General features: G+C 45.8%; 1 protein-coding gene across 2 annotated transcripts; it reads right to left on the bottom strand.

Moving 5' to 3' along the window:
* Positions 1 to 1,126: 1,126 nt before the first annotated feature.
* Positions 1,127 to 26,918, bottom strand: HECTD3 (HECT domain E3 ubiquitin protein ligase 3). Of its 2 annotated transcripts, XM_053249572.1 has the most exons (21): positions 26,352 to 26,918; positions 21,658 to 21,818; positions 20,834 to 20,926; positions 20,380 to 20,515; positions 19,281 to 19,396; positions 18,704 to 18,817; positions 18,096 to 18,178; positions 16,989 to 17,154; positions 16,416 to 16,497; positions 13,587 to 13,769; positions 12,445 to 12,497; positions 12,071 to 12,135; positions 11,074 to 11,177; positions 10,419 to 10,538; positions 7,938 to 8,027; positions 7,338 to 7,544; positions 6,207 to 6,336; positions 5,708 to 5,782; positions 3,729 to 3,810; positions 3,544 to 3,615; positions 1,127 to 2,633 (listed from the first exon to the last, which is right to left on the bottom strand). In XM_053249572.1, exons 1-21 carry the CDS (start codon positions 26,706 to 26,708, stop codon positions 2,549 to 2,551), a joined length of 2,574 nt encoding a protein of 857 aa, XP_053105547.1. In that variant the 5' UTR covers positions 26,709 to 26,918; the 3' UTR covers positions 1,127 to 2,548. The 2 variants fall into 2 exon arrangements, with proteins under 2 accessions (XP_053105547.1, XP_053105548.1); XM_053249573.1 differs by lacking the exon at positions 20,834 to 20,926.
* Between the last annotated feature and the right edge of the window lie 599 nt (positions 26,919 to 27,517).

Here is a 27,517-nt window from a genome sequence, read left to right as displayed (position 1 = left end):
CAGGCATTCCGCGCCGTCCGTTCCGCGGGGGTGGTCGGAAGAGAAGTTGAATGGCAATCGGGTTCCCTGTTCTGCTTGCAAGGAACCGTGATGGCTCCCCTCATCTAGAGCCGCCTGGCCTGACCCCATCCTCGCCATTATAGGCTTGCCAGGCCCAGAGACCTTAAGAAGACGGCTTTATTTCCGGAGAAAAATGCCCCTCTCGTCCCTGCAGTTCTGCACACAGGAGGACATGATGCGCCCTCTCGGGCCGGGCACAACTCTCGCTCGCGGCGCTCACCACGGTCTTCTCGATGCCCCCTCACTTGTCTGCCCTGCTGTGTGGTCTGTAATTAATCCCCCGCTGCAGGGGGCGGAGGAGTTACAAGTCCTCGCCCAGCAGGGGAGTCCCGGCATCCCCGACTAATCCCCGGTTCTTGTTACTCGCCTCGGGGGGCCGCAAGCACCTCCAATAGCTCCCGGCTTCCTCTTAGCCCCCCCCCCCCACCTTCCCTGTCAGATCCAGACGTGCCTGCTGTGCTGCGTGCAGCTGAAGCGGGCGGTGGCGATGCTTGCTTTGCCAGAGAAAGCTATGGACTCCTTAGGCTCTTTTCGCCCCCAATATACCCGTCGTCCCCTTTTGCAAAATCGATCCTCACCCCACTGTCTAAGAGCTAAATGAGCTAATCCCTAGGTGCCTCAGAGACTCGTCGGGAAGCCCGGAGGGCTCGAGCCCTGTGTTATGGAGGGAGCATCCATTGCAAGCCGCGGGGAGTTAAAACGAAGGCAGAGATAATGGCGTGGGGCAGCACAGAAAGCGCTGCAGAGAAGCTCTGAGAGAAGCTGTGAAGTCGGAGGGATTTAGGCTTCCCTTCCTGCCCCGTTTTGCATGACAAAAGCCCAGCTGCAGAGATGACACCGTCCCTCCCCCCCCCCTCCACTTTCACCTCCCCAATTACCAATCAAGCCCATTATGCAGCTACAATAGCCGGCAGCTCTGCGGCCCACCCAGGCAGCCAACATCCAGACAACACATCCTGGACCCAGAAGGTGGATGGAGCCACTTTGCCAGAAGACTCCATTCCCATTCTAGTGTGCCAGCCTGCTGCTGTTACTAGGAAACAAGTAAATGCTGCTGCTATTTGGATAAAGTGAAAATAAATTTAATATTCCCGAGGAAACAGTCATACAGATTTATACCATTTAGTCACAGTAGTTGGTAAGTCCCAGTAATGCATTTTAGAAAGCTTTTGCTTCAAAATGTACTCCCCCCCCCATCACCTTTAAAAAACATACCAATGTTTTCTGGTATCATACAGGCATAGTTTGTCAAAACTCAGAATATATTAGCAAAGTGGCTCAATAGAGTAGTCAAAAAAGCTGACATTTCCTCAGCAAAGAGGTACATTTGGAAGAAAAAGCTTTTAATGAAGGTGGTGTCTAAAGAAGTGGCTAGCCTAGTACAAAAGCAGAGAACAGTAGGAGCTGGCCTGCAGTAAGCAAACTGTAGAAGCAGCTGTACAAAACCTGGTTTCCTTTGGTCTTAGCAACACCAGTGACTGGCTTCTCTGATTTCTGTAAGGTATGAGGATTCTCACCCTCTATTGCTCTCTGGCACCATGTCATGGAAATATGACTTGGGCAGGGCAGGAAGGAAAACAGGGAAGATAGCCAGTTACTGCTAGACAGTGAGGGCAAAGCTTAATCTTAGAATAAATCCATCAAAATGGAAGTGATTAGTCCTTTAAACTATGGTTCCATAATGCCCACTGGTGGCCAGAGGCGATTAATGCAGTCTGTTGCTAAGCCAAAGCCGGGGTATGTGGAGGGACAGTGTATGTACATGGGAGGGAAGAGGGAATGCTGCTTTGGAAACGTTGCTCTGTAATTCTGCACAGACATGAGTAAGGCATCTGGTGGGCCGTTGTGTGAAACAGGATGCTGGACTAGTTAGGCCTTGGGCCTGATCCAGCAGGGCTTTTCTTATTATGTGCTTATGTCCTCATTGCAAACAGGCAGCCTGAATCATATTCCGGAATTAAGCCATTAACAATGCTGGCATACAAGTGCTGTGTGTGTTTGTGGGGGTGGGGGGCATTTGCTTCTGACTGTTGCCCCCACATGTTGCTTTATCTAGAGATATTAAGAGGAAAAACAAGTGAAAACAAAGCGAAGTATAAGCAGAGAATTTAAAATGTCACAAAATGTCAATTAAAACACAACTACCAGTAAAATATATTTTGCAACTGTTTGCATTTTAAATAATTTCTTGTCGGGGAGCTTTTAAAGGGAAAAATAATTGAGTATTCGAGGATATTCAAGCTATACATCCAATTCTTCAGTCTCTCACAACACTGATCAGAAATATTGACCCAACTCCTCAAAAATCGAAGCCCCTGAGCCGTCAATTTTGTTCCTGTATCTGGTTATCAGTACAAGGCTGTTCACACATAGTAATTTATTATATATACATGCTTTCTAGAGCTTGGAGCATGGAGAAAAAACAACAGAATCTTCCATGTAGCAACTACAAAGCAGAACCGCTAGTTGGCAAGATGCCCGTGTAGCATCATTCCTCCCATGGGCTCATGTCTGTGTCGATGGCCACGCAGTTATAAGCTGCATAACGCAATTTTTCCTCACAAACTTTGGCACTGCAAATGAAAAGGAAAGCCCCAGGTTTACATTTTGACATACTCTGGCCACCACCAATACATGAAGCCTTTCTCAGGCCAGCATCCCCCATCCTTTCTCTGAAGCAAGGCCTCTGTCTCTATCTCCTCAGTGGCAGCCTCCTGCTGTATACTGGCCTGCTTCTTAGCCCTCTTTGATTGATTGATTGATTAAATTCTCACACACACATACACACACACCACCCTCCCAAAAAAGGCTCAGGGTAGTTTACATTTTTAAAAAAACCAATTAAAATCAATTAACAGTTAAAATCAAAACTATAAAAACAGCATAAAACTAATTTACAGGTAAAACATTTATTTATTTATTTATTTTTACATTTATATCCCGCTCTTCCTCCAAGGAGCCCAGATCGGTGTGCTACATACTTGAGTTTCTCCTCACCACAACCCTGTGAAGTAGGTTAGGCTGAGAGCGAAGTGACTGACCAGAGTCACCCAGCTAGTATCATGGCTGAATGGGGATTTGAACTTGGGTCTCCCCGGTCCTAATCCAGCGCTCTAACCACTACACCACGCTGGTTCACAATTTAAACAGTTAAAAACCTGGGATAACAAGGCCAAACACAGCAGTTAAAAACAATTTACAACCAATTAAAAACCCTGGAAGGCCAGGCCAAACAAATAGGTTTTAAGGGCTCTCCTGAAGGCCAGCAATGAATTCAGATTACGGATTTCTGCCGGGAGTACATTCCACAGCCATGAGGCAGCTACAGAGAAGGCCCGCCTCTGAGTCGCCATAGGCAACTGCACTAAAACCTTGCAGTGAGCCACCATAGCTGCAGCTGCCTTTCCCAGGTCCCATCCACTGAGATCACATCCACGCACACACACCACCTCCCTCACAAAAGCTTTCCAGAGCAGAACTTACGAGGCATAGTTGGGCAAAAAGAGTGTACTGGAGCAGGTGGATGACTCAGGAAGCGCATCTGTGGTCTCAGAGCTTGGGGAGCAGAAAAAACAAGATTGTGAGATCTGTAAGGAAGACTCCAAACACAAAGAGATTGCCAGTCCACCACAGCCATAAAGATGAGGGCACAGCAAAGCAACACTCACCCTAATTTGTCAGGATAGATATAAATTCGAGCAGGAAGTCGGCTCCTTCCAGTAACAAACCTCAGGAAGCGACTGCGATCCTCTGAGGGGAAGAGTACATAACCATCAGAGACTCCCAGGGAGGCCTTCCCCCAAGTCCTTCTTCACAACAAAGTTGCCAGTACATATGTAGGAACAAGGGCTGACTGTATCCTAAGACAACCAAAGCCTTGAAAGGCATAAAATAGTCCTGGTCAACCAGGGAAAGAACAAGCCAAGTCAAGCTCAAGACTCACTGGGCGGGTTCAGTTGACCTGCTACAAGTACGTAGGAGGGAAGCGGTGGTTCACAGCAAGTGCATACTCCCACTGGTCATCATTACTGCCACCAGTGAGAGAGTATGCAGAAGGTCCCAGGTTCAATACCTGACATCTACAGGTAGGGCTGGGAAAGACTATTTCCTGAAACCTTGGAGAGTCACGGTCAGTCAGTACATACTGAACTAGAAGGATCAATGGTCTGACTCAGTATAAGACAGCTTCCTACGTTCCTTTTCCAGTAGGTAAGAGAGTTGGTCTTGAAGTAGCAAGCATGAATTGTCCCCTTTGCTAAGCAGGGTCTGGCTTGGTTTACATTAGGATGGGAGACTACATGTGAGTGCTGTAATGCCATCCCCCTTCTCTTAGGGGATGAGGCCCAGGTTCATTCCCTGCCATGGGCAGGGCAGGGATCGATTCCTTTAAAAACCAGGTATGCAGGTCCTTACCTGCTCCTCCACTGCCCCACCACTTTTCTGGATGTAGTGCTTGCTTTCCAAAAACACTGCTCCCAGCAGCCTGCAGGCGGCATTGGCATGTGGAGGCCTTGTGTGTACTGACACCGTGCACAGGCTGCTGGGAGCAGCACGGTAGTCACGCACGGCCTTTTGGGAAGTGAGTGCCATACCCAGAAAAGCCTTGGGGTGGTGGAGAAGCAGCTAAGGACCTGCTTACCTGGTTTTTAAGGGAACCAATCTCTGCCCTGCTGAACCGGTTCCGATGCAGACGCTGAACCGGTTCAGGCACATCCCTACCTGGCATCTCTAGGCAGGGCTGGGAGAGACTCATGCCTTGGAGAGCCACTGCTAGTCAGTATAGACAATACTGAGACAGATGGATCAATGGTCTGACTTGTATCAGGCAGCTTCCTATGTTGTCTGAACCTGTCAATGTTGACAGGACAGTGCTGTATCTCCTCTGCCTCACAACATTCTCCACCTGACATTGGCGGGTTCAGACAATATGGAAAGTGGTGAAGTACCAGCAAGTGCACTCACCACTTCTTCCCTCCTACGTACTTGCAGCAGTTCATGCTCGCTATTACAAGACCAATTTTCTTACCTAACATAAAAGGAACATAGGAAATTGTCTTATACTGAGTCACACCATGGATCCTGACCATTGCCTGACACGTTCCAAGCATGAAATGCTCTTCTTCAGAGGCAACTTAAGTAAATAACATTAAGCAAAGTATGTCTGTCTGTCTGTCTGTCTGTATTTATACATACATACATACATACATACATACATACATACATACATACCTTGCCCTTCCAGTACTCTACCACTCGTGGTGGCTCACAACATTAATAAAATAGATACACTATTAAGTAAAATAATAATAATAATAATAATAATAATAATAATAATAATAATAAATAAGTTAAAAGACCAAGCTGAAACCACATTTAAAATAACAAATTTTAAAAGTTTTGAATTAAAAGTTATTAGTAAAAAACTAAAAACTGAGTATGAAAAAGCTAAACAAACCCTACCAGATATAAGCAGCAGATAAGACACCAAAAAGCCTCTCTAAAAAGATTTGTCTTTAATTATTATTTAAAAACACTGAGGGGGGAGCATGGCGAAGCTCTTCTGGGAGGGCTGGCAGGGCTTGCTTGTCCGACAGATTCCCCATCATCAACGTTTCACAACACTGTGCACGTTCTTATGTGTACTCACCATTAGTAAAGTTGTTCAGCGCCTCCCAGAAACACTGGATTCTGTTGTCTGATGGTTCAAAATCCTCAAAGCGAGCTGTGAAAAGAAGAAACAGAGAGATAAAGCTGGCGAGAGAGAAAAATGCTGGCATAGACCCACAACACGCTAAGGCCAATCTGAATGGGAGAGAGAACATGCCTGTATTTGAGAAGAGACTCAGGGAGAATAAAGTGAATAGAGCAGGGTCTCTCTTCTACCAATCTATCCCACAGTTTTCTGGCATTACATCAAACTGCCACAATGCGGCTATGGGCTCGAGGATCCAGCCCCGCTGTTTGGCAGACTCATGTATACAAGATGCTGATGCGCTGGATCAAAACCATTGTACAGCCCATCCATGTAGCACTTGCGCTGTGAAAATGCTCACTGCAGCATGTTCATGCACAGCTGCTAGTCACAGCTGCACATGCCTCGTCATGGCATCGGTATGCTACCCGCGGAGAGCGCCTCCCACACTTACTGAGCTTCTTCAAGGCTTCAACCGTAACTTCAGGGTCGCCACAGATCTTCTTCTCCAGTTCTTGCCAGGTGAGCAGGTCCAATACAGCCTGAGGCACTACCTTAAGAAGTCCAGCCTGCATAGCTGCAATCTGAGTGACAGGAAAGAAGAGACAGAAAAGTGACTACTCAGCACCAAAAGGATGGATTGGAAGAAACAGAAAAAGCAACCCAACTGCTGACCGTCAAATAATATGTACAGTGTCTAAATGTATCTAATTGTTTTGTAGCTTGTGTAATCCTGCTTGATTTGTGGATTTGTTTATGAGGGATCTTTTATATGTTTTGTATCTTTGTATTTTTCATATCATGTATTGAAAAATACATGATTTTTTAAAAAAAAGAACAGTGTAATGTAGCTTGTCTATGGAGTTTTCCAGAATCAGATGATCCATTTACAGTACTGTCCAGTCTCTCATAAGGGAAGAAGAATCTAGACAATATTTTACACACGTTATGTGAAAAGATCTGGAATGACAATATTAGAATATTTGATCAATGACTGTTGTGTGCTTGTGCAGTTCTACTGTGTTTACTGCTTGCTTACCACAGCTTCTCCCTTCATTTTCTGTCCCTATTCCACTTGAATTGCCTCTGCTCCTCTCTACTAGAAACCTGAACTTGATCCCTGGGCTGATATTTCCTAGTCTCACATTCTTGCCTACAGATAAGCGAGTTGGTGACAAACTGGAAAAGGACTTGAATGCCCATAGGTAGTCTTTGCTAATGAACAATTACTCAAGCTCCTGAGATAGATGTTTCTCTGGTCCTACCCAGAGCCATTTAAGGTATAAGGGATAGTGAGGGAATTAGATTTAATCTGCCCTAGTGCGGTAGAGTGGAGCCCATACACAGGAAACCCCAGACAGGAAAGGAACTTGCAAGAGTGAAAGGACTGAGAAAAGGAGGCAAACGACCCTCTTGTATCTGAGAACAAGGCAATGGGCATAGCTTATGTGCAGGAACAAACAATCTCACAGTGATTTGGGGAACTATGCCACAAGCCACCCCAGACAGCAGAACACGGGAAAGGAAGGAAAGCAGACACTAACTGGTGGAGAATAAACTGTAGGGAGGTGCCATACTGCATTACCTGCTCCTTGCTCTCCTCCAGCCGTGCTTTTTGTACCAGGCAGATGAAATCCAGGCGATCTTCATAGCGCACCACCGTGCGACTGCCGCCAGGGATAAGATCCACCATGCGCTGGTCACTCAGCACTGTGGTGTAGGTAAGCTCATTCCCAAACTTGAACTCAAAGGTCTCTTTGTCCATTCCTTCCATCATCTCCAGAAGCTTCACCTGAGACCAGGAACAGAAACAGAAACCATCCATCCAGTAAGTCCATGGCCAAAGTGGTAAGGAAAGGGCTGACTGGTGTTACAAAAACCCACAACCCTAACAGATGGCTATTTAAAAATAATGTGCTATAACATCTCCCCATCAGCTAGGAGTGCACAATATGTCTAGCACAGCTGAGTTGGTAGCAAGCTGTAATATTTGTGAGCCGCTCCTCTGTGCTAAATATGAAATTTAAGAAATCTGCTGCCCCCCAGTGGCAGTTTTAGGGGGGAAAATATTAAACCAGCTGCTTTGCCATGTTGCTGTTCCAAATGCACAGACCATGCAGAAGGCTGAAGCCCACATCCCAAGCCTCAACAAGGTCCACAGATAATCTTTCACTCAGTGACTCACCAGCATAGAATCAACAGCAGGGAAGTCCTTACTCCAGCTCACTTCCTCCCCCGTCAGTTGCTTCCAGACAAAGCCAGGCAGGGCCAGGACCTTGAGGACAGAGATTCACAACACTGGAAATTTTCTGCCCCCAGATGCAGTCTTTTCCATCCCACTTATGCTCAAAGGAGACACCCAGGAAGGGAAGCAATACTAGCTTGATTATCAGAAATGCCCTGGCACATAGTAAATAATGGACTACTACGTAGGTGGGTCTTTCAGAGTCCTCTGCAGCCATTTCATCATTAGCACCAACAGAGTTGTCTACCGTTATCCAAGACAGAGATCTTGGATAGTGAGTTTCAGATAGTACAGCTAGGAGAACTCTCCATTTCAGGTAAGTGAAATGCATATACATGCATTTGTGGCAAGAAAATCTTTGGCACACTTCCATTCTGTTCTGTCATAGAGGGATAAACCATACTGGGTTAAACCCTCTTCTCCATTGGGGCCCCTTCCGCCATTACTGTCAGTGATGTGGGAGCAGCTGCAAGGGGCTACTTCGCACCTCATCTCCCAAGACCCCATGGAAGACCACCACACCGCAACTCCTCCTCATGCCACCATTGCTTCTCCTATGAACTAAAGCAGTGCAAGGCCCAGAGGCCACTGGTGGCCTGCATCAATCCTAAGTGTAGCCCCTGACTAATTGTTTATTGAGCCTGTGGGAAGTTTCGGCCGAAGCGACATACTCTGCACAGTTCCCCTAGCACCATACAGAGGTGACTGTTCCCACTGTGCAGAGCTGCACTTTGCCCAGTGCCAGAGGGCAAGGCTTCTTTAAGGGAAACGGAGCCTTCTTGAGCCCCTGCACCATCTTGGAAGGCATACACCGAGTAGCCCTTACCAATGCTTTCGCCATAGAGCCCTTAAGACTATGACAAATATTTATATACCGCTTTTCAACAAAAGTTCAACAAAAGTTTTCAAAAAGTTTTCAACACAAGTTCCCAAAGCGGTTTACATGCCCCTGCTAACTGGGCAAAGAGGCACCTTTTACTGTGGTGATTCTCTTTATTTAGCAGGGGGAGAGTAACCGGCCCTATCCACCCCCAGCACAGTACCTCCAGTGTTGCTGGTGTCTATCTTGTTTTTTTGTTTTTAGAATGTGAGCCCTTTGGGGACAGGGAGCCATCTTATTTATTTATTATTTCTCTGTGTTAACCACCCTGAGCCATTTTTGGAAGGGCGGTATAGAAATCAAATTAAATAAATAATAATTACATAGATATAAATAAATAAAATGGCTCCTTGTCCCCAAAGAGCTCACAATCTAAAAAACAAACGTAAGACAGACACCAGCAACAGCCACTGGAGGGATGCTGTGCAGGGGATGGATAGGCCCAGTTACTCTCCCCCTGCTAAATAATGAGAATCACCACTTTAAAAAGGTGTCTCTCTGCTCAGGTAGCAGGGGTCAACTGAGGGCTCTGTCTCTCTTAAAGGGCCCTCCTAGCACTGAAACAAATGCAGTACTGAGGTCAGCCCTGGGAAATAGCTCTCACATTGAAGGGTTTTTTTGCTAAAGTGGCCCCCACTTGAAAAATACTGAAGATCACTGAACTAGAGTAAAGTGGGAAGGAACCACAGATGGATTCCTCCCCTGTAAGCTTAGATATTTGATGCTATTATCAAACAATGCAGGAAAGAGCCACCTCTCCCACAGTTAGTAATGTCAGAAGATGAATTCACATATGGTTGTCTGAAAGAAAAATTTGCCCCTGACCCCAATACCAGAACTTTGCATTCAAAAAACTAGCTTTGGAATTAGCAGACCAGAGAGAGAAACTAACTGAAGAAAATAACCATAGACAAAAGATCCAGTGCAAACAGAGAGAATCTACCCACAACTGCAATTGGCCATATAAATCAGGAACTGTACTGAGTGAGACAGACTGTCCTATCTGGGTAGAAGTGCTCTTGACAGAATCCTTTCCCCTCATACTAAACTGGTCTTGCCAATTAAAACTTATAAAGACTTGTGAGCATCTAGTTATATATGCCACTCTTTTTCTTAGGTTATATTTGATTGTAACACAAAGGGAGGAAAACATTAATTTTTGGACTCTCTGGAAGATTATGTTGAATATAGTGACAACCATGTATCAGGACAACCTTATGCTGTAGAAAATACATTATTTCTTATCTATGGGTAATATTTCAACTCAGAAGCATCCATTTGGGCCCAGAGAGTCACTTCTCTTTCAGCTTAACCTACTTCACAGGGTTGTTCTGAGGAGAAACTGAACTACGTACACCACTCTGGGCTCCTTGGAGGAAGAGCGGAATATAAATGTTAAAAAAACAAAACAAACAAAAAACCACAGACTAGCCATCTACCCTGAATGGAAAATAATTTCGTGCTGCAGAGATGAAGGGAAGAAAGAAGTTTGTGTTTCACCTCCGGAGGCAAGAAGGGACTAATCTCCACCTGACACTCACCAGGAACTCTTTGCCACGCAGGGCCGCACCCATGATTTGGCCAATCCACTCATACTTGGTGAACTCTTTGCAGGATGGGTTGGGGACATACATGTCTCGGGCCTCTCCAGTACTGCTACCCTGAAAAAAGAGAGAGAGCTTGGCTCAAACTGCCTGTCAAAGCTAGAGCATGAAGATCAAGTCAGCCTAGACTCTATAGTAGAGTGCTAGTCCAAAAGTTAGGCTACTCACAAGACATGAGCTTAACTATATTGGGAAGACCAGCAGATATACTAATGCACTTCCCAGCACAATTCAGTGATCTAATCTGAGATAATAATGACTTAACAAAACAAACAAACCCAAAATAAAATACCCACAGTCCAGTCTTAGCACTAGGGGCAAGCTAAGCTAACACACCCTGAACAGGTCAAAACAAAGGAGTGACATAGTAATGGTAGAAGTTGGGCTCTGATTATGTGAATAAGGGGACAGAAGTGGACACAGAAGATGAAGTTTTGGTGGCTGCTTCTGGTTGTTCCCCTGGGAAAATGCTTCCTAAGCAATTTCCTTTCTCCAAAGCTTGCTTAATCCTCACGTTATTAGCCCCCAAGACATTTGCTACTCTGGTGCCCCTTATAGCTGAAAAGCTTCAATTTGTACCGAGAACAAGCACCTGGTTGGAAGTGCGGACAAAAAAAGGCAGTGGCACCGGGATCTCAGCTGAACTAGGACACAACTCCTCAGACATATCAGCAATGCTGTCCCGGAAGCCACCACCTGGAGAAGAAAGAAAAACAAAATGAAATGTGATTTGTCAGCTTTGCTTGCATATCACCAGGTGCTTGAGCTCCAAAGACATATTTATCTGGATTTTAGGTCATTCCACCCAGACTTCTGCAGGATGTAGAGCATCCTAAGAGTACATACAAAGAAATGGTGGTAACCATGATACATTTATATACCGCTTTTCAACCAAGGTTCCCAAAGCAGTCCACATACAGAAATCAATCAATCAATTAAATGGCTGCCTGTCCCCAAAGGGCCCACAGTCCAAAAAAGAAACATAAGATAGACACCAGCAATAGCCACCGGAGGGATGCTGTGCTGGGGCTGGATAGGGCCAGTTGCTCTCCCCTTGCTAAATATAAGAGAATCACCACTTTAAAAAGGTGCCTCTTTGCTCAGTTAGCAGGAGTTAACTAAGATTTGCCACATCCACTTATATCTGAAAACCTCCCTGAAGAATGAGCTGGGCACATATATGGCTCAGGTTTCCATAGTACTGTTATCCCAGGAAAGAAATCTTTTCGTTCCCCACCAAAGATTACCCTATCAAGGTATGAAGGGCAGATGCCACTGGTTCTACAACCATCTACAAGGCCGCAAAGTCCCCATCTCTGAATATCACCCTTCTCATTTGGTCCTTGCCTCTTAACTAGGGTTCTATACTAAACAAACAATCTGATTGGACACAAAGGAAACCGGCATCTGGACTCCAAATTATGCAAATCAAGAATGTGGCGGTGGTGGAGGAGGAGAGGACAAAGATATTGAGGTAAGGAAGAAAGAGTAGGTTTTTCTCCTTTTCAATGAAAGCGAATAATGTCTAGGGAGCACACATTTACGGCACAATGTACAGAAGCCTGGACTACACAAAGCCTAGAACTTACCCTGGTCAATGATACCCTCAGCAATGAATTTACATTCCCACCACTGGTCGTAACGCAGTGGCCACCTGTGAAGAATGAAAAATGGTCACTTGAAGCCATTCTATGTAGGCTAGTCAGGGCCCAGAGGAATAGTGCCCCATTATTATGTTATGCTATTATGTTATTTGGATGCTTGGTATGCAGTGGGTTTCATAGATAAGCACATGCTTCTCTATGAAAATAAGGCACTCTCTTTTTTTAGGGAATCAGCTTCTGTTTTCTGATAAGCTCTGTAGTTCAGGTCTTTCGGGCTGGAGAATGGCTTGAAGGTAGAAGGGGCAAGGTGGACAAAAAGAGGATGTTTATAAAGACACCCTGGAATAATAGACACTCACCTATAATCCAGGGGCTTCTCATACTTGTCAGAAGGTTTCAGGCCTTCATACACCTAGAAGAGCAGAGAATGCAGCTGAGACCTTAAGAATTGAAGAGTCTTGGGCTCTGCTGCTCACAGACAACAAAGCAGAAATATGAGCCCCCCTGAAGGCCTTGATGCATTTAATATATTGTAAGCTGGGAATGGAGACAGGCAATAGCCACCAACAAAAAAAAATCACATTTATTTTTACACAATTTGACAAAACTCAAGACCTTCTTCTTCTGTAGATGCTGTCTACTTCCCCAGATTCTTAACAGTCATTCATAAGAGAATAAGAAATGGGCACATTAATTTAAAAAGCCAACATTAATATTGGGTCAAAAGTCAGGCATGAGTGTTGGGTTTGGGTGTAGGAAACCCAGATTAAAATCTCATTTCAGCCACGAAGTTCACTGAAAGTATGTTTGATCTAAGATCGTAAATAAACAATAATAAAGTTCACTGAAAGAGTGGCCTTGGGAAAGTCACGTCGTCGTTGTTTAGGCTAAATTACCTCACAGCATTGTTAGAATGATACCATGAAAGAACTCCATACATGTTGCTTGAACTCCTTGAAGGAAGGATGCAATAAAACAAATAGTAAATAGGCAAACAAAGAAAACTAAAGTTCTCAGTGATCCTGAGGCCATAGAAAGAGCCTCAGAATTAGAATCTGAAATCGGGAGGTATAACTCAGATATTTGTAAACCTTTCTGTCTGGGGAGAGAAGAGGATCAATTAGTTAGTTACTTAACTCCTTGTAACAGAAAAGAAGGGGGTTACGATTGGAGCCTTTACTCTGAGACAGACCACACATCTATACCACAAAAGGACACTATTGAAAGTATTGAATTTTCTCCTGTTTTATAAAGTGAACGAATCCAAGTGATGCCTCCAAGCCACACAGAAGGGCATATGGCTCTACAAAACTGTTTTGCTGGGTCTCGCTTATACTCAGTTAACTTCTTCTGGGAACTGGATTTGTTTAGAGAGTGAAATGCAGGATGTGAAAGCATTTCTGAGATAAAACAGGGCAGCAGCTGCTCCCAGCAAGTTGCCAAGGCAGAGAACCCACTCTCCTTCTTGAAGAGCACATGTTAGCAGCTGAGCCGGCCATACCTGGGTGAAGACAGTGTTCTTGCAGCTGGGATCAAGCGCTGGGTTGTCCCGATGCTCCATGGCCAGGCGGCGGTTGATGTAGAGCCGTGGCATGAAGTTGGGCTTGCTGGTCTCGGAGTCCTTGAGGCACTGGGTGATGAGCACTGTGCGCCGCTTGGACAGCAACAGGAACTGCTTGATGTGCTGCCATGGACAAAGGGGAACTGGGTCAAAGTGATGTGCTGATGCTCAATGTGATCTTTTCCCCCAATCGGCCTAGCTCTCCTGCCAGTTGCCACCCTAAACTATTTCTAGCACTACCAGCAACTCATTTCCATCCCTTTCCTGTTGGGGAACTCTTTGAGGTGGGAGGATGCATGCTCATTAATAGTTCCTTGGAATAAAATTACTTTCATCTTCCCACCACAACCTATTAGGTGTGTTTGAAGAATTGAGATTCAGTCTTCAAGGTTGCTGTATTCATTCAAACTCATTTAAAGTTGGCTATTGAATATTTCAGATGATAGATTGGAAAACGTATTTTGGAACTTGAAAAATCAACTTCAGCAGCCCCTTAACGTAAACCACACTTGAAACCTTGACTTGCTCTGAAAGTATCAACACCTGCGCTAAAGGAAGAGCTGCTGGGAGTCTCCTGTTAACAGTTATTAGGGAATGGTCCAAGATGTATAGACTAATCAGTGCTTGTGCAACAGGTTCAAAATGCTCCTGCATCCCCAACCCAGCAAAAACTGACCAGGACATATGGCAGAAGCATTATTATATCTCCTCTAACATTAGCTCTCACACAGACCTGTGAGGGTGCCGATATAATCTACAAAAAGTGTCTGCATTAATGCTCAGCGAAAAAGCAGCTTTGAAAAAGCTTTTGGGAGTCTTAGGAACATAGGAAGCTGCCATATACTGAGCCATACCATTAGTCCATCTAGCTTGGTATTGTCTACAATGACTGGCAGTGACTCTGCCAGGTTTCTGGCAGGAGTCTTTTCCAGGCCTGCCTAGAGGTGCCAGGGATTGAACCAGGACCTTGTGCATGCAAAGCAGATGCTCTTGCACTGAGCTACAGCCCCATCTCCATTCCTGAAGCAAGAAACTTCATGGGCTGGTTCAGAGGATATTTTGACCCTTTAACCAGCCAATATGATTAAAAGGCTCGTGCACCAAAAGCACACCCATTGAGACGTCTTTGAGGTTGTCCCAACATCCTCCTGTTGTGTGGAGATCAAACAGTCTGAACTGCTACTTTACATGCGGCATTAGTTTAAACTACTATTTGAAGCATGTGTAGAGGGCTGGTTCAGACCAGTCACCCCCACATGTGATAAAGGACCTATTGGGTTTGAACCAGTCCAAAACAGCTCTCAAAACAGGACTGCAGCACTCAAAACAGCACTCAAAACAGGACTTTCCAAAATGGAAAGGGAAACAGAGCAGTCCTTCACACCTAAAGACGTCTTTTTGGCCAACCCGTCCTTTAGCCTTAGGCCAGCCAGATATTTGAGCCAAATCACAGTGCTGAAATATCAAAGGGCATTAACATCCGCTTGTTTTAATATTTTACCCATGGCTGTTTTTGAAGGAAGATTTGAGAACATTCCATATGCAGATCGCCTTTGCCCGTGTGGTGCAGGTGCCATTGAAACGGCGGCTCATCTTGTGATTTGTATAGAAATATCCATGCCCAGGATATATTACCTTTATTAATTAATTTTACAGGTCATACAGATCTTTTCTATCTTCAATATTTATTCTGTGAACAAAATAATGTAATTTCTTCTAACACTGCCAAATTTTGCTTGTCTGCTTGCAGAACTTCCATAATGATTATTGGCTGTTTGCATTGTGATCTCTCTGGTCTGTGACTGTAATAAAGATGCATGGATGGATGGATGGATGGATGGATAAAGGACCAGGCCAAACCAGCATCAGAACATTAGCAAAAGATTATACAATGGGTGCACTCTCAGCACACACCCCTTTTAATATTGTGGGCCAGAAAAGTATAGTCTGAACTGGTCCCATGTCTAACACAGACCTCCTCAATTTAAGAAAGTGGAGAATTTTAAAGTCATTCTCTGCTTAAATATGTGATTCTAAGAGTGGCTGTGGGAAAATACAGCAACAGTAGTCATACGTCATTGTTGCTATAGACCCCTGAATACCAGCCACAAGTGCTCTCCCTTGCGTTAAGCAGGAAACAGGATAAAATCTTAGTCTATCTTATTGAACAGTTAGGGCCTACGGTAGAGGCAGAGAAGTTTATTCTTTCGGTTTGTTTTTGCTTTCTCCCTAAACAGACAAGATTATGAGGCAGGGTTGCCCATCACAAAGCTGTTATTTGATCAGTATCCCAAGTGAGCTAAGCCTGCTCTCCCCGCACACGAGCAGGGCGGGAGCCCTGGGCGGCTGGATCGGCCGCCCACATGATTGACGGCTCCGTGACGGAGCTGGCAGGGGCTGGGGGGAGCAGAGGCCAATCGCCCCCTGGAAGCTCCAGCATGCCTTGCACAAGCGTGCAGGGCATGCTGGTGAGACTCCCCGGAGCCGGGAGGTAGCTTTTCACCTCCCCTCTGGGGGGTCTCCTCATGAGTAGCCGTGGTGCGGCTACTCACAATTTTAAAAAACGGGTTTGCTGAGCGCTCGCTTCACAAACCCGGTTTTAGGGGCGGGCTATTTGAGCGGGTTACCCATTCAAGAACCACCAGGTTTGCAGCCGAGCCCGGTGGTTCTCACGATTGCAGAAAATCGGGCTAGTGGAGGCTAGCCCAATTTTCTGCAATCGTGTGAACATCATCAGAGAGTGGTACATTGGGAAGAGCCCAGCCTCACCTTAAGCTGGCTGAAGGTACCAAGCGTGTAGTCCCAGGCTGGGACAAGGTGATGAAGCACACTGTCCAAGATCTTGATAAACCTACCAAAAGAAAAATGCAATTTGGAACAAAAGCAGGGGCAAAGTCTTTGAATTCAGCAAAAGTACTTGGTGGCATGTCATACATCCTCCTGTATATACAAAGGCACATAGTCAATCCCACCCCACCAAACAGACGACAGTGATTGTGGGAACATCAGCCTTGCTCTGGGAATGAGAGCACTCGCCATTTTGAGACAAGAACATATTTCAGTGCTTCAGTATGAACTGACATTTACAATGCTCAGTGCTCAAGTACAGTGCTCAAAAAGCAGCAGTGTTCCCTGCAGTAAGCACAGGATGGGACACTAATAGAGCAATTGGTCCCCCGCACCTCTCTCTGTCTCTTTCATGACAAGACCACTCAGCCACCTTGCATGTGCACACATGCCAACAATCTTATCCCCTCCACAGTTGCAGATGGGATCCTCAGGCCTTCTGCTTGCTTTTAGATACTTGGTTGGCATCCCTTACTGGTACTTCCTACTCCATACCTCTGGATGACAACGGCCCGTCGATAGAGCACATCAGGATCTGTTCCCTCCAGGCGAGGATACCTCACCAGGTTGGCTGGCTGAAACATGTCTGCATTGAGCCCCAATTCCCGTTGCCGAGACGATTTGATCTTTATGCCCCGAAGTCGGACATCTATCCCATCATCTGCATGCAAGGCAAAGCAAATACAACTCAGACAAGTCAGTCCAGTAAGGAATGATTTTCCCTAAAGAAAAGAGGAGAGAAATACGGGGGAAGAGCAGGGATGGGGTCCTCCTTGAGTCACTGCAATTGCTTTATGGATAGTGTAAATTGAGGTATGGTCAATTTCATTTCTGGAGAATTCCAAGAAGTAGCCATATTAGTCTGCTGCAGTGCTGCACAACTTCAACCCTCCTACAGATGTTGAACTACAACTCCCATAATCCCTGGCTATTGGCCATTGTGGCTGGGGGTGATGGGTGTTGTAGTCCAAAAAACAGCTAGAGGTCTAAAGTTGTGAAATACACTTCTATGGACTCTAGTCTCTGCTGTTTCTTTTCTGCAGAAAGTAATCATAAAATAGCATCCACAGGATATTTATTTACTTTATTTATTTAACTTTTATACCACCTTCATAAAGCATCTCAAGGCAGTTTTAAAAAGTTAAAATACAATAAAATTCCATAAAAAATCACCTTAAAACCTTAAACAGTAAAAACAATAACACGCCAAAAAACAACCACCATAAAAAAAGTCAACAGAAGCAGGAGAGCTGAGAGGCCTGGCAACCCCTAATGAGTAGACGCCTGAACAAATAGAAAGGTCTTTAGTTCTTTTTTTAAAAGCAGCCACAGATGTCAAAGAGTGGAAATTCCAGAGCCTGGGGGCAACAACAGAAAAGGCCCGTGTGCACAACAATTTAGCCTCTCGCAACACTGGCATATGGAACAAAGGCAGTGACTCACTAAGGAGACCTAATGCCATCCTGACCCTAAAGATGGGGTTGCATACATGAGGATGCACACATGTGGAGTGCAATTCCAGATTGCTTTTTGGTAGAAGGATTGTTGCACTCCACATCCTGAGAATGAAGAGGCCCATCCCACACTCGGACACCCGCCTACCTCTGCATTCCACAATGCGGACTTCAATGATAGGCAAGTGTGCAGTCATATCTTCCAGCACGCACACATCCCCGATATAGCTCCTGGGGACACAAAAACATGTTTCCTCTTACACAGAGCAGACCTTTCTCTCCCAGCTAGTAACCCTTTCGCCTTATTTTCCCCTGGAAGCTTGGAAGTATATTCACCCAAGTATATTAGAAAGCAATGCAGGATCTCCCTATCTTGAGCAGGCATTGGGTGGATCAGGGTTACGTGAACAGGGAGATTATTTTAATTTACTATGTTTTATGTTAATAAAGAAGTGTTCTCCCCTGCCTTGGAACTCGGGAACAGGATATGGCCATCAGCTCAAAACCCAAAAGCTGTCCACTCCTACCCCCTCAGTCCTTCTCCAATACAGTCAAAGGGCAGTAGTTCATTGCTTTGCACCACATCTGCTCAGGTGACCCCTTCACATTATCACCTCCCCACAACCCAACATACATTATTGCTACAAAGTCAAGGCCTTTCTGCTAGCATCAGACCAAAGACGGAATCTGACCCGGATTTAGGCTTAGTCTCACACCATGCTCCCCTCGTCAACCAAATCCCCCTCACCAACTTACTCGTCAATGCCCACGTCACTCAGCTTCTTCAGATTATCCCACTCACCACCATACACAGCCACCTGCTTGGGCATGAAGTTCTCATCTGTTGTGTCCACAGTCAGGAACAGTTTCCTGAGGGGGAAATTAAAGGGCAGACAAGAGAAAGTGCCTTTATTGCAAGAACAGAGAGGTCAGCAGGCTATGTGACTGGAATGTCTGAAGTTAAGAGGGTAGTGAAGCTATGGGAGGAAGTGTGGGGATGGTGGATGCACAGAGCAGACATCCTAGTGTGCTTTCACACTCCGGGCTGGGCAGCAGGAAGCACAGGATTCCATCACGCACACCTGAGACCAACCAAGGTCCATGTGGATTAGTACAGCCCGGAGGCATTCACAGTCTACGAGAGCACAAGGAAAGGGGATGAACTGGAACAGCTGGTTCCGATAATCACTGATTGGACCAGGACAGCAAAGTAGCTGCCAGGGCAAGGAAGACCCTGCCCACCTGCCCACCCAAACATCTAGAGACTGGGACAGAAATCCCATTATATATGGGACAGGCTGATAAAGGAAAGAGAAGCATTAGCAAAACTCACTTGATGATGGTTCCTTTCTTCATGTTAAGACGGACCCAGTGCTGTCCCTGGGACCCATCACTCTCCCAGTACGTGTCTGCATGGTTGTCTGTCAGGCAGGAAACATTGAATTCCTCCTAAGAAAGGCAGAGCAGCACATGGCCCAGATTAATGTACGACATGGAAGATGGGCAATGCAACAGCCAGGCACTTGAGGAAACGAAGGCTGCAATTCTAAACTCATGAGAGAGTAGAAGTAGTTGATCTTAGAGGGACTTACTTTTGATACATAGGAACATAGGAAGCTGCCATATAATGAGACCATAGGTCCATCTAGCTCAGTATTGTCTACACAGACTGGCAGTGGCTTCTCTAAGGTTGCAGGCAGGAATCTCTCTCAGCCCAATCTTGGAGATGCCAGAGAAGGAAATGGGAACCTTCTGCTCTTCCCAGAGTGGCTCCATCCCCTAAGGGGAATCTCTTACAGTGCTCACACTTCTAGTCTCCCTTCTGTATGCAACCAGGGCAGACCCTGCTTAGCTAAAGAGACAAGTCATGCTTGCTACCACAATAAGAGTAAACATGTTTGAGACTGCTGATAGTCTTCTATCCAGACCACCACGCAAAGCCCCCATATACCTTACTTTCAGAGATCCATAAGATCCCTCCCATGGGATCCATAAGATCCCTCCCATGCTCGGAGAGAATGCCAACTCCTGAACCCCAGACATTTAGTTTGAGATGCTCAGGCTCCCAGGTGGCACCTTCCTACATTCCGGAAGAAAGAGCCATCGCATCTGCCTCTCTCACGACTTCATAGAATCTGAGCCACTCTCCACTCAACCTAGGGAAACAGTATGCTGATCTAGAAAGACAGGTAGAGAGAGAGAGAGAGACACTGGGCACAGTATCCCAACACTGATCAAGGATCTTAGATTATAATCACAACTTTGGCTAAAGGGCCTTCAGAAGAAGACTTGCTAGCACCATTCAAACTTTAACAATACCAGAAGTCCTTAACTCAGGGGTCAACAATTCCTAGATACCAAAATTCTGGGGCAATAGGGCCGTCCCCATAAGGGATTGATAGAAAGGAGTCTAGCCCGTGCTAATACCATACCGTGAAAGAGGAGACATCAATGCTTTCCACGTATTGCTTGATGCTACCCAGATTCTCATCCTCCTTGCCTATGTGGTCATAGAGAAAATGCACCAGGTCCTCATCACACTCATAGCTCCATGTGGGAGGCACAAACCTAATGTGACAATGAAGGGAGTTAATGGTACAGGATGAGAACTTGGGATTCGCTTACAGAAACTGCCATCTGCTTATATCCTTCCCTCATTCTATCCACTTCTCAATCCCATACCTATCCCCCACTATGCTATCTTTACCCCCCTTCAACCTAAGCACCACTCCCAACAGAATTAGGCCTTCAAGCATACAAAGCCTGGCAACAATTTTAGCTGATTCGCAGAATCAATATTATAGATGTAGTCCCACTTCCAAATGAAATTCACTGGTTGCCCGAATCAACCATCCCTTTCTTATATCCATGTCATGTGAACTTTACCGCAGTCTCTCTACTGCAGCCAGATCTGGTTCCATGATTTTAGGCTGTACCCCCAGTCGCAGGGAATATGTTAAATCCACCACCTGTTCCCATCTGGAATCAAAGGAAGACAGCATTAACCATCAGCACAGGCTCCTGTTTAGCCATGCAGAAATGGAAACATAGTTTTATAGATATATATCATCAGCTACTTTTTTAAAAAAAGGGGAAAATAGGAGAATAAATTAAATGATTGCTATATTACAGTTACGTTCAGGTTTCGTCGGATCTATCTATAAGGCATTTAGTAATTATTTTTCATTTTTACTCAAACAAGTTTTGATTTATTTAAAAGAACAACTAAATGAACCAATATAGAACTCTGGGCTTGAAAATGCTTAATGCTAGCCTCTTACCTTCCTTTGACAAAAATCAGCTAGATTACTTTTACTTTAATATGTTTCTTGACACCTTTCACAAGGGATGGGGCACTGAATTAGAGGTGAGCCAAAAAGGCTGTGTGTACTTTCTTGGTCAACTTTTTAAGACACCAAAAATGTTTGACTGGAAAAATTTGGTGTAGCTGCCATACCAATAACCAAAGGCTGAGCTGAGGGAAGACCTCCATGTCAGAAGAACTGAACTAAGGTGCAATGCTCTTGGTTAAGTCTGTCAGCAAAAGGATTGGAAGCTGCTAATCTGGCCTGTGTGACAGTGGCATTTTGCTTGTCCTTTCTGTAAGTGGCAGCTTCATGGGCAAAACCACACACACTTGCTGACATCCAGAGAAAGCCTTCCCCCTCAAAACCTAGCCAATCCAAACACAAAGGGCTGGACTCCTGTACCTGATCACAGGCTTATAGTCTACCCCAAAGAGTTGCTGCTGCCTCTGGATTCTCTCCATAGATTCTACTGGAACCAGCCTGTCCCCACCATCTGCATGCTTGCACATGAGTACCCAGCCTTCCTCCAGATCACAGCCTGTCTTGTATTCCTCCAGCTGCTCCTGTGAGCAAAGAATAAGAGATGAATGACCCGTCCAACCTGGACTTTGCACAACAAGCACAATCAGGAGCATAGAAGACAATCATTTGGGCATACAAAGGAATCCAACGGCTTGTCAAATTATCCTAAACATGCTGCCTAGACCAGGGCTGCACAACTTTGGCCCTTCGGCTGTCATCGGACTACAACTCCCCTCATCCCTGTCTACTGGCCGCTGAGGCTGGGCATGATGGGAGCTGTAGTCCAACTACAGATGAAGGGCCAAAGCTGTGGAGCCCTGGACTAGATCAAGAGATTATTTGGAGCAATGGTTACGGTACAAAAGCTCTCAAACAAAATTGCTCAAACTGCTCCAGTTCAAACAGGATTCAAAACCCATGTCTTGTAATTAATGAATGCATCTGAAAAAAACCTATTCTGATCACAGCAAACCAACAGTTTCCTTTCTTAACTGAGAAAAGGGACACGTACACACACCATAATGGAAGTGCCTAGGTAATTTTGGAGATGCACCTAGGTAATATTGGAGCCTGGACCTAGAGGCCTTTGGAGCCCGCCCCCTCCCTAAGTTAAGCATCCTTCTCCTACCAACACACATCTTAACCTGTGACACACGCAGTATTTTTTTTAACACGTGGGATCATGAGGGCACAAAGAGCAACTAAACTCACAAGAATGTAAGAATATAAAACAGGTATGTTTATGCAAATATGCATTATCAGAAACATTTCAACACACAACTTAACATATTCCCATCCCACATATTTCTTTCCCCACTCCCCCCTGTCAGAGGTCATGCTCGGACGCCTGGTGCAGGTCACAGTCACACTCGGCCGTCTGGCGTAGCGTGGGTTGACGGTGCAGTGACCACTCCACCCAGGACAGACTAAAGAGGATTTTGGGGCCCCTAGGGGGTGTGGAGGCCCTGGTCTTCCACCCGGAAATCCAGGGATAAGAGCGCCTCTGAGCACACTACGTGAAATTGTCCTTTCAAGCACAATTGCAGGCAACTAATTATAAGAGGATGCTCAGGTATATACATATAAGTGCATTACTGAGGTTTGTAAGCCTTTAGTTGTCTACTACGACGACGATAAGTAGTAGTTGTCGTTGTCATCTTTGTGTCCTTGCAGATATCAGGAAAATCTCCAGCTCTAACATTTGCTGGGTGGTGTCTGGGGTCACAGCTGTTCATGCACACTTCATCTTCTATACATTCCAAGTGCAGAACATGACAGCTTATTTATTACAGCCCTATTACTGGCAGGGCAAAGGTTAACTGGGACACAGAAAGCATTATCATATGGTTGACTAAATACTTTCTAGCTTTTCCTGAAGAGTGGCCTTCCTGTCCCGTGCTGGTATCAATACTAAAATCTTATGCAGCAAATCTCTTGAGGAGGAGGAGTACAATGATAATGAAGCCAAGGAGGAAAAATTGATCTGAGGCTGTCCATCCCCAAAAGGATAATGAAGCAGTAAATGTTGACCAAACTCAGACTAATTTATACCTCTTTTAGAAAAAGAGATCAGGTACTTCCTGAGTCATCAGGATTCCCTGAAAGATTATAAACACAGACCTCCACCACCTCACTGACACTGTGGGATAATTATGACTCAGCACAGTGAACAAGTTGCTCACCAAGCAGAAATCACTACACAGACTGAAACGACACAGGGATTACTCTGCAAGCAGGCTGGCAGAACTATGTGTTTGGGAGTGGCTGAAATCCCTGTGGGCACATACTGAAGATCACTTAAAGGTAGCTAAAGGGCAGCAAGATTTTTCAAACATTTATAATATTTTTTAATTTATTTGATTTATGTAAGTGTTTATGTAATTTTATTTATTTGATTTATTTAGTAAGTCCCTTCCTAAACTGCCTCAGGGTGGTTTACACTAAATAAAAAATACATAATCAAAAACAAATTAAAATAACAATTAAAACGAGATAACATTAAAATTGGATATCAATATAAACCAGGCTAAAAGGATGGGTCTTAAAGGCTCTCCTGAAGGCCTCCAAGGAAGACAATCCTCTTATGTCCACAGGGAGCGTGTTCCACAAGCTAGGGGTGTGGAACCTAGGGGCAACAACAGAGAAGGCCCTACCCCAGGTCGCCACCAGATGAACCGGTGGCACCTGAAGATGAAGCCCTCCTGATGATCTCAATGAACAGTGGGGATCCTGTAATGTAGAGAAAGATGCTCCCTCAGGTAACCCGGGCCTAAGCCATTCAGGGTTTTAAAGATAATAACCAGCACTTCAGAGACCAATCTGGCAGCTGCATATTGAACTAACTGAAGTTTCTGAACTACATACAAAGGCAGCCCTACACAGAGCACATTGCAGTAGTCCAACCTGGAAGTTACTAGCTGGTGCACCAGTTTTTAGATCATGCTCCACAAGAAACATGCAGAATTGTCGACTCAGTCGCAGCTGGTAAAAAGTGTTCCTGGCCACAGCCTCAACCTGAGGCACCAGGGAGACCTGGGTTCAAGAGCACTCCCAGGCTAAAAACCTGTTATTTCTGGGGAGGTGTAACCTCATCTAGTTCTGTCCCATCTTGCAGATTATGACCCCCAGCACTGAGCACCAATGTCTTGCTTGGATTCAGCTTCAGTTTATTATCCCTCATCCAGAGTGTTACTGCCTGAAGGCAGGCATTTAAGGGGCTAACGCCATTTCCTGGTATTGATGATAAGGATAAATAGATTTCGGTATCATCAGCATATTGATAACACTCAGTACCAAATCTCCATATTTTCTCACTCAGTGGTTTCATATTGATGTTAAAAAGCATTGGTGACAGAATGGAGACCTTGGGGGACTCCATACAGTAGCTCCCGTTTGATTATCAACTGTCACCAAGCACCACCATCGGAAATCTACCCAAGACATAGGAGCAGAACCACTGTAAAACAGTGCCTCCTATCCCCAAATCCCTCAGGCGATCCAGAAGGATACCATGGTTGATGATATCAAAAGCTGCTGAGCGATCCAAAAGAACCAGCAGAGTCACATTCTCTCTGCCAATTCCTAAATTGTCATGTTATAAAGTGCATGTTCAGGGCAAAGTAGGATTTTAATCCATATAACAATTGTGAGTAGAAATAAAGTTGGTAGTTATTTCAGATTAATTGATGTAATGTAAATGTATTGTTATATGGCATGTAACACCGCCTACAGTACACTGGACATATTGAAGACAGCAGGTTTGAAAATATCCCAGCTTTGAATGTACATGGTTGTGTGTGTGCATGCATCCCCCATACCACCACCACACACACACACACACACACACACACCATAAATCTGCTACTTGTCCAGTCTGCATATTTGCTTTGTGGGGTCATACAGTATCTACTGTAAGTATTTTGTGCCACCATCCAGTATACATATTTCATACCAACCCATGTCTGCACATTAGGATGGGGCTGTAGCACAGGGGGAGAGCATCTACTTTGTATGCAGAAGGCCCCAAGTTCAATCCCTGGCATCTCCAGATAGGGCTGAGAAAGACTTCTGCCTGAAACCTGAGCGAAGCTGCAGCCAGTCAATGTAGACAATGCTGAACTAGATGGACCAGTGGTCTGATTTGTGTTCTATGTTCCACACAAACAGGAGCAAAAAAACAGGCTACCTTAGAGAGCGCCTTCTTCTTCTATATGATCTCCATCACATGTTGAGGTCATCTGGAGAGGTCCATCTCCAGCTACCACTGCTACGTCTGGTGGCAACTCGGAACCGGGCCTTCTCTGTGGCGGCTCCTGGCCTATGGAATGCACTCCCAGCAGATATCCGCAGTTTAGGCTCGCTGTCAGCCTTTAAGAGAGCCCATGAAACTTACTTGTTGGGCCTGGGCTTCCGGGGTTTTTAAATTGTTTTTAGTATTTTAATTGATTTTAAATGGTTTTGAATCATTTTTAAATTGTTTTTATATTGTTTTAAGCAGTGTGTTTTAAACGGTGTTTGTTTTTATGTCTTTTTAAACTGGTTGTGCACTGCCCAGAGCCTTTGGATGGGGCGATCTATAAATGTGATAAATAACATAAATAAATAAATAATCAGCAACCTAACCAATAGGAGAGTGTGTGCATGTGTGTACCACAGTCAATATGTTTGACAGAAATAAGGGTACCTGCCCCTGTTTGACTATGCAAGTGTACAGTCCCTGAAAGTGTAGAGAGATGATGATTTGCGGTGTCTGTATCCATCCTTCCTTCCTTCTCTCTAGCATATGTATAACATCCCCAGAGCATACTCTGAGCTAGAGATCAGCTCCAGAATACGTGCATCGAGCATGTGCAGAGTGTGTTTCCATCTTAACAAAAGTACCCTCCCTGAATCAGTTGCCATCAGACAACTGGCATTACAGAAGCAGGGCTTATTACAAGCCAGAGAAGATGTCACCCGGCCAGCCCTGAGCCCCGGCACCTTTCTTTTCAGAACCTCCACAGCGGGCATCACGCCCCGGGAACGCGCCTCCCGTGCGCAGTGCGCGCCCCGCCCCGGGTCACACGCGCACTCACCCTGGTGAGCTTCACCCAGAGCCCGTGCCCATTGCAATATTCCTCGCCGCTGGCTCGAATGCACGTCCCCTTGCGCAGCTCGATGGTGCCCCTGCCCGGGCACTTCCTGCCGCCGGAACCCGAGCCGATGCCAGCCTTGCCCGGGCTCTCCCACACCGACAACAGGCTTCGGCCTGAGGCTGAAGCGGAGCCGGGGGCGCTGGGGTCCTTGCAGATCTTGTACTGCACCTCGCGGGGCACGTAGCACAAGGCGGCGGGCAGCGGCTCTGCCCGGCTCAGGCAGCCGATCGCCTCGGTCAGGAAGCGCAGCCGGCCGAGCAGCTGGTGCGGGGACTCGGTGGTATTCGAGGGCACCATCCCGCCGCCTGCCTTCCTGGGCGCGCCGACGAGGCAGTGGCGAAGGAGGAGAGCTGGCCGCTTAGGCGGCGCTACGCCAGATCCACCGCTTGCCCGCTCCTCTCCCTGCGGCTGTAGCCGGCGAGTTTGTCCCCAGGGCAGCGGCTGCGTGCTCGGAGGAGGAAGGAGCTGCTGGAGTTGCTGCTTCCTGCTAGCGCGCTTCCTCCTCCTCCTGCGTTTTACCTTCAGTGCCGTAAAGCCTCTATCGCCGGAGGCAGGAAAATTTGTCTGGCGAATAATGCATTGGCGTGGATTGGAACTACCTTGGCAAGCTCTGGCTGCTGCGCGATGCAGGTCTAGGCCTCTACAAGCAGGGTTGCCTACCCGCCTCCAGGACTGGCCTGGAGTGAGTCTCCAGGAATGGGCATCCATCTCCAAGTGACTGCGGGAAACAATCCTGGAGATTTTAATGGCTTGGTCTTGTGAAACATATTGGAAAAATAGGAATAGTTTGAGTTGGCAATCCTATCTGCAAGATCTATGGAAACATTTCCATTCATTTCTGCAAGTAGGCAATCACAACGAGTGGCCTTAAACGGAGTGGTAGTGGTTGTTGGCCTAGCCTCCCTGCCTACTCTCACTGGCAGCATCTCTCCAAAGTTCCAGGCAAAGGTCTCTTGGGACTCCAGCAGGGCTGGCCTGGAGGAGGAGTGCCTTTGTCAGTGTCACCCCCACTGCCCCCCCCCCCAGTTAGTTTATCAGTGTTGCCAAGTTCCCTGGCTCCTGCTGGATTGCAAAACCTAGTCATGTAACTGGCCCTGCAACTGTTC

Source organism: Hemicordylus capensis, chromosome 4 (assembly GCF_027244095.1).
Source record: "Hemicordylus capensis ecotype Gifberg chromosome 4, rHemCap1.1.pri, whole genome shotgun sequence".
NCBI classification, from domain to species: domain Eukaryota; kingdom Metazoa; phylum Chordata; class Lepidosauria; order Squamata; family Cordylidae; genus Hemicordylus; species Hemicordylus capensis.
Note: the sequence above shows the minus strand (reverse complement) of the source record. Positions and strands in the feature narration are given on the sequence as shown.

Excerpts from the sequence above, each read along its gene's own strand:
- HECTD3 (XM_053249572.1), bottom strand. The coding sequence starts at position 26,708 with ATGGTGCCCTCGAATACCACCGAGTCCCCGCACCAGCTGCTCGGCCGG. Across the intron at positions 18,818-19,280 it reads AAGAAAGGAACCATCATCAA|GAAACTGTTCCTGACTGTGG; the intron begins GTGAGTTTTGCT and ends TTTCCCCCTCAG. Across the intron at positions 5,783-6,206 it reads TGAAGCCTTGAAGAAGCTCA|CTCGCTTTGAGGATTTTGAA; the intron begins GTAAGTGTGGGA and ends TTCTTTTCACAG.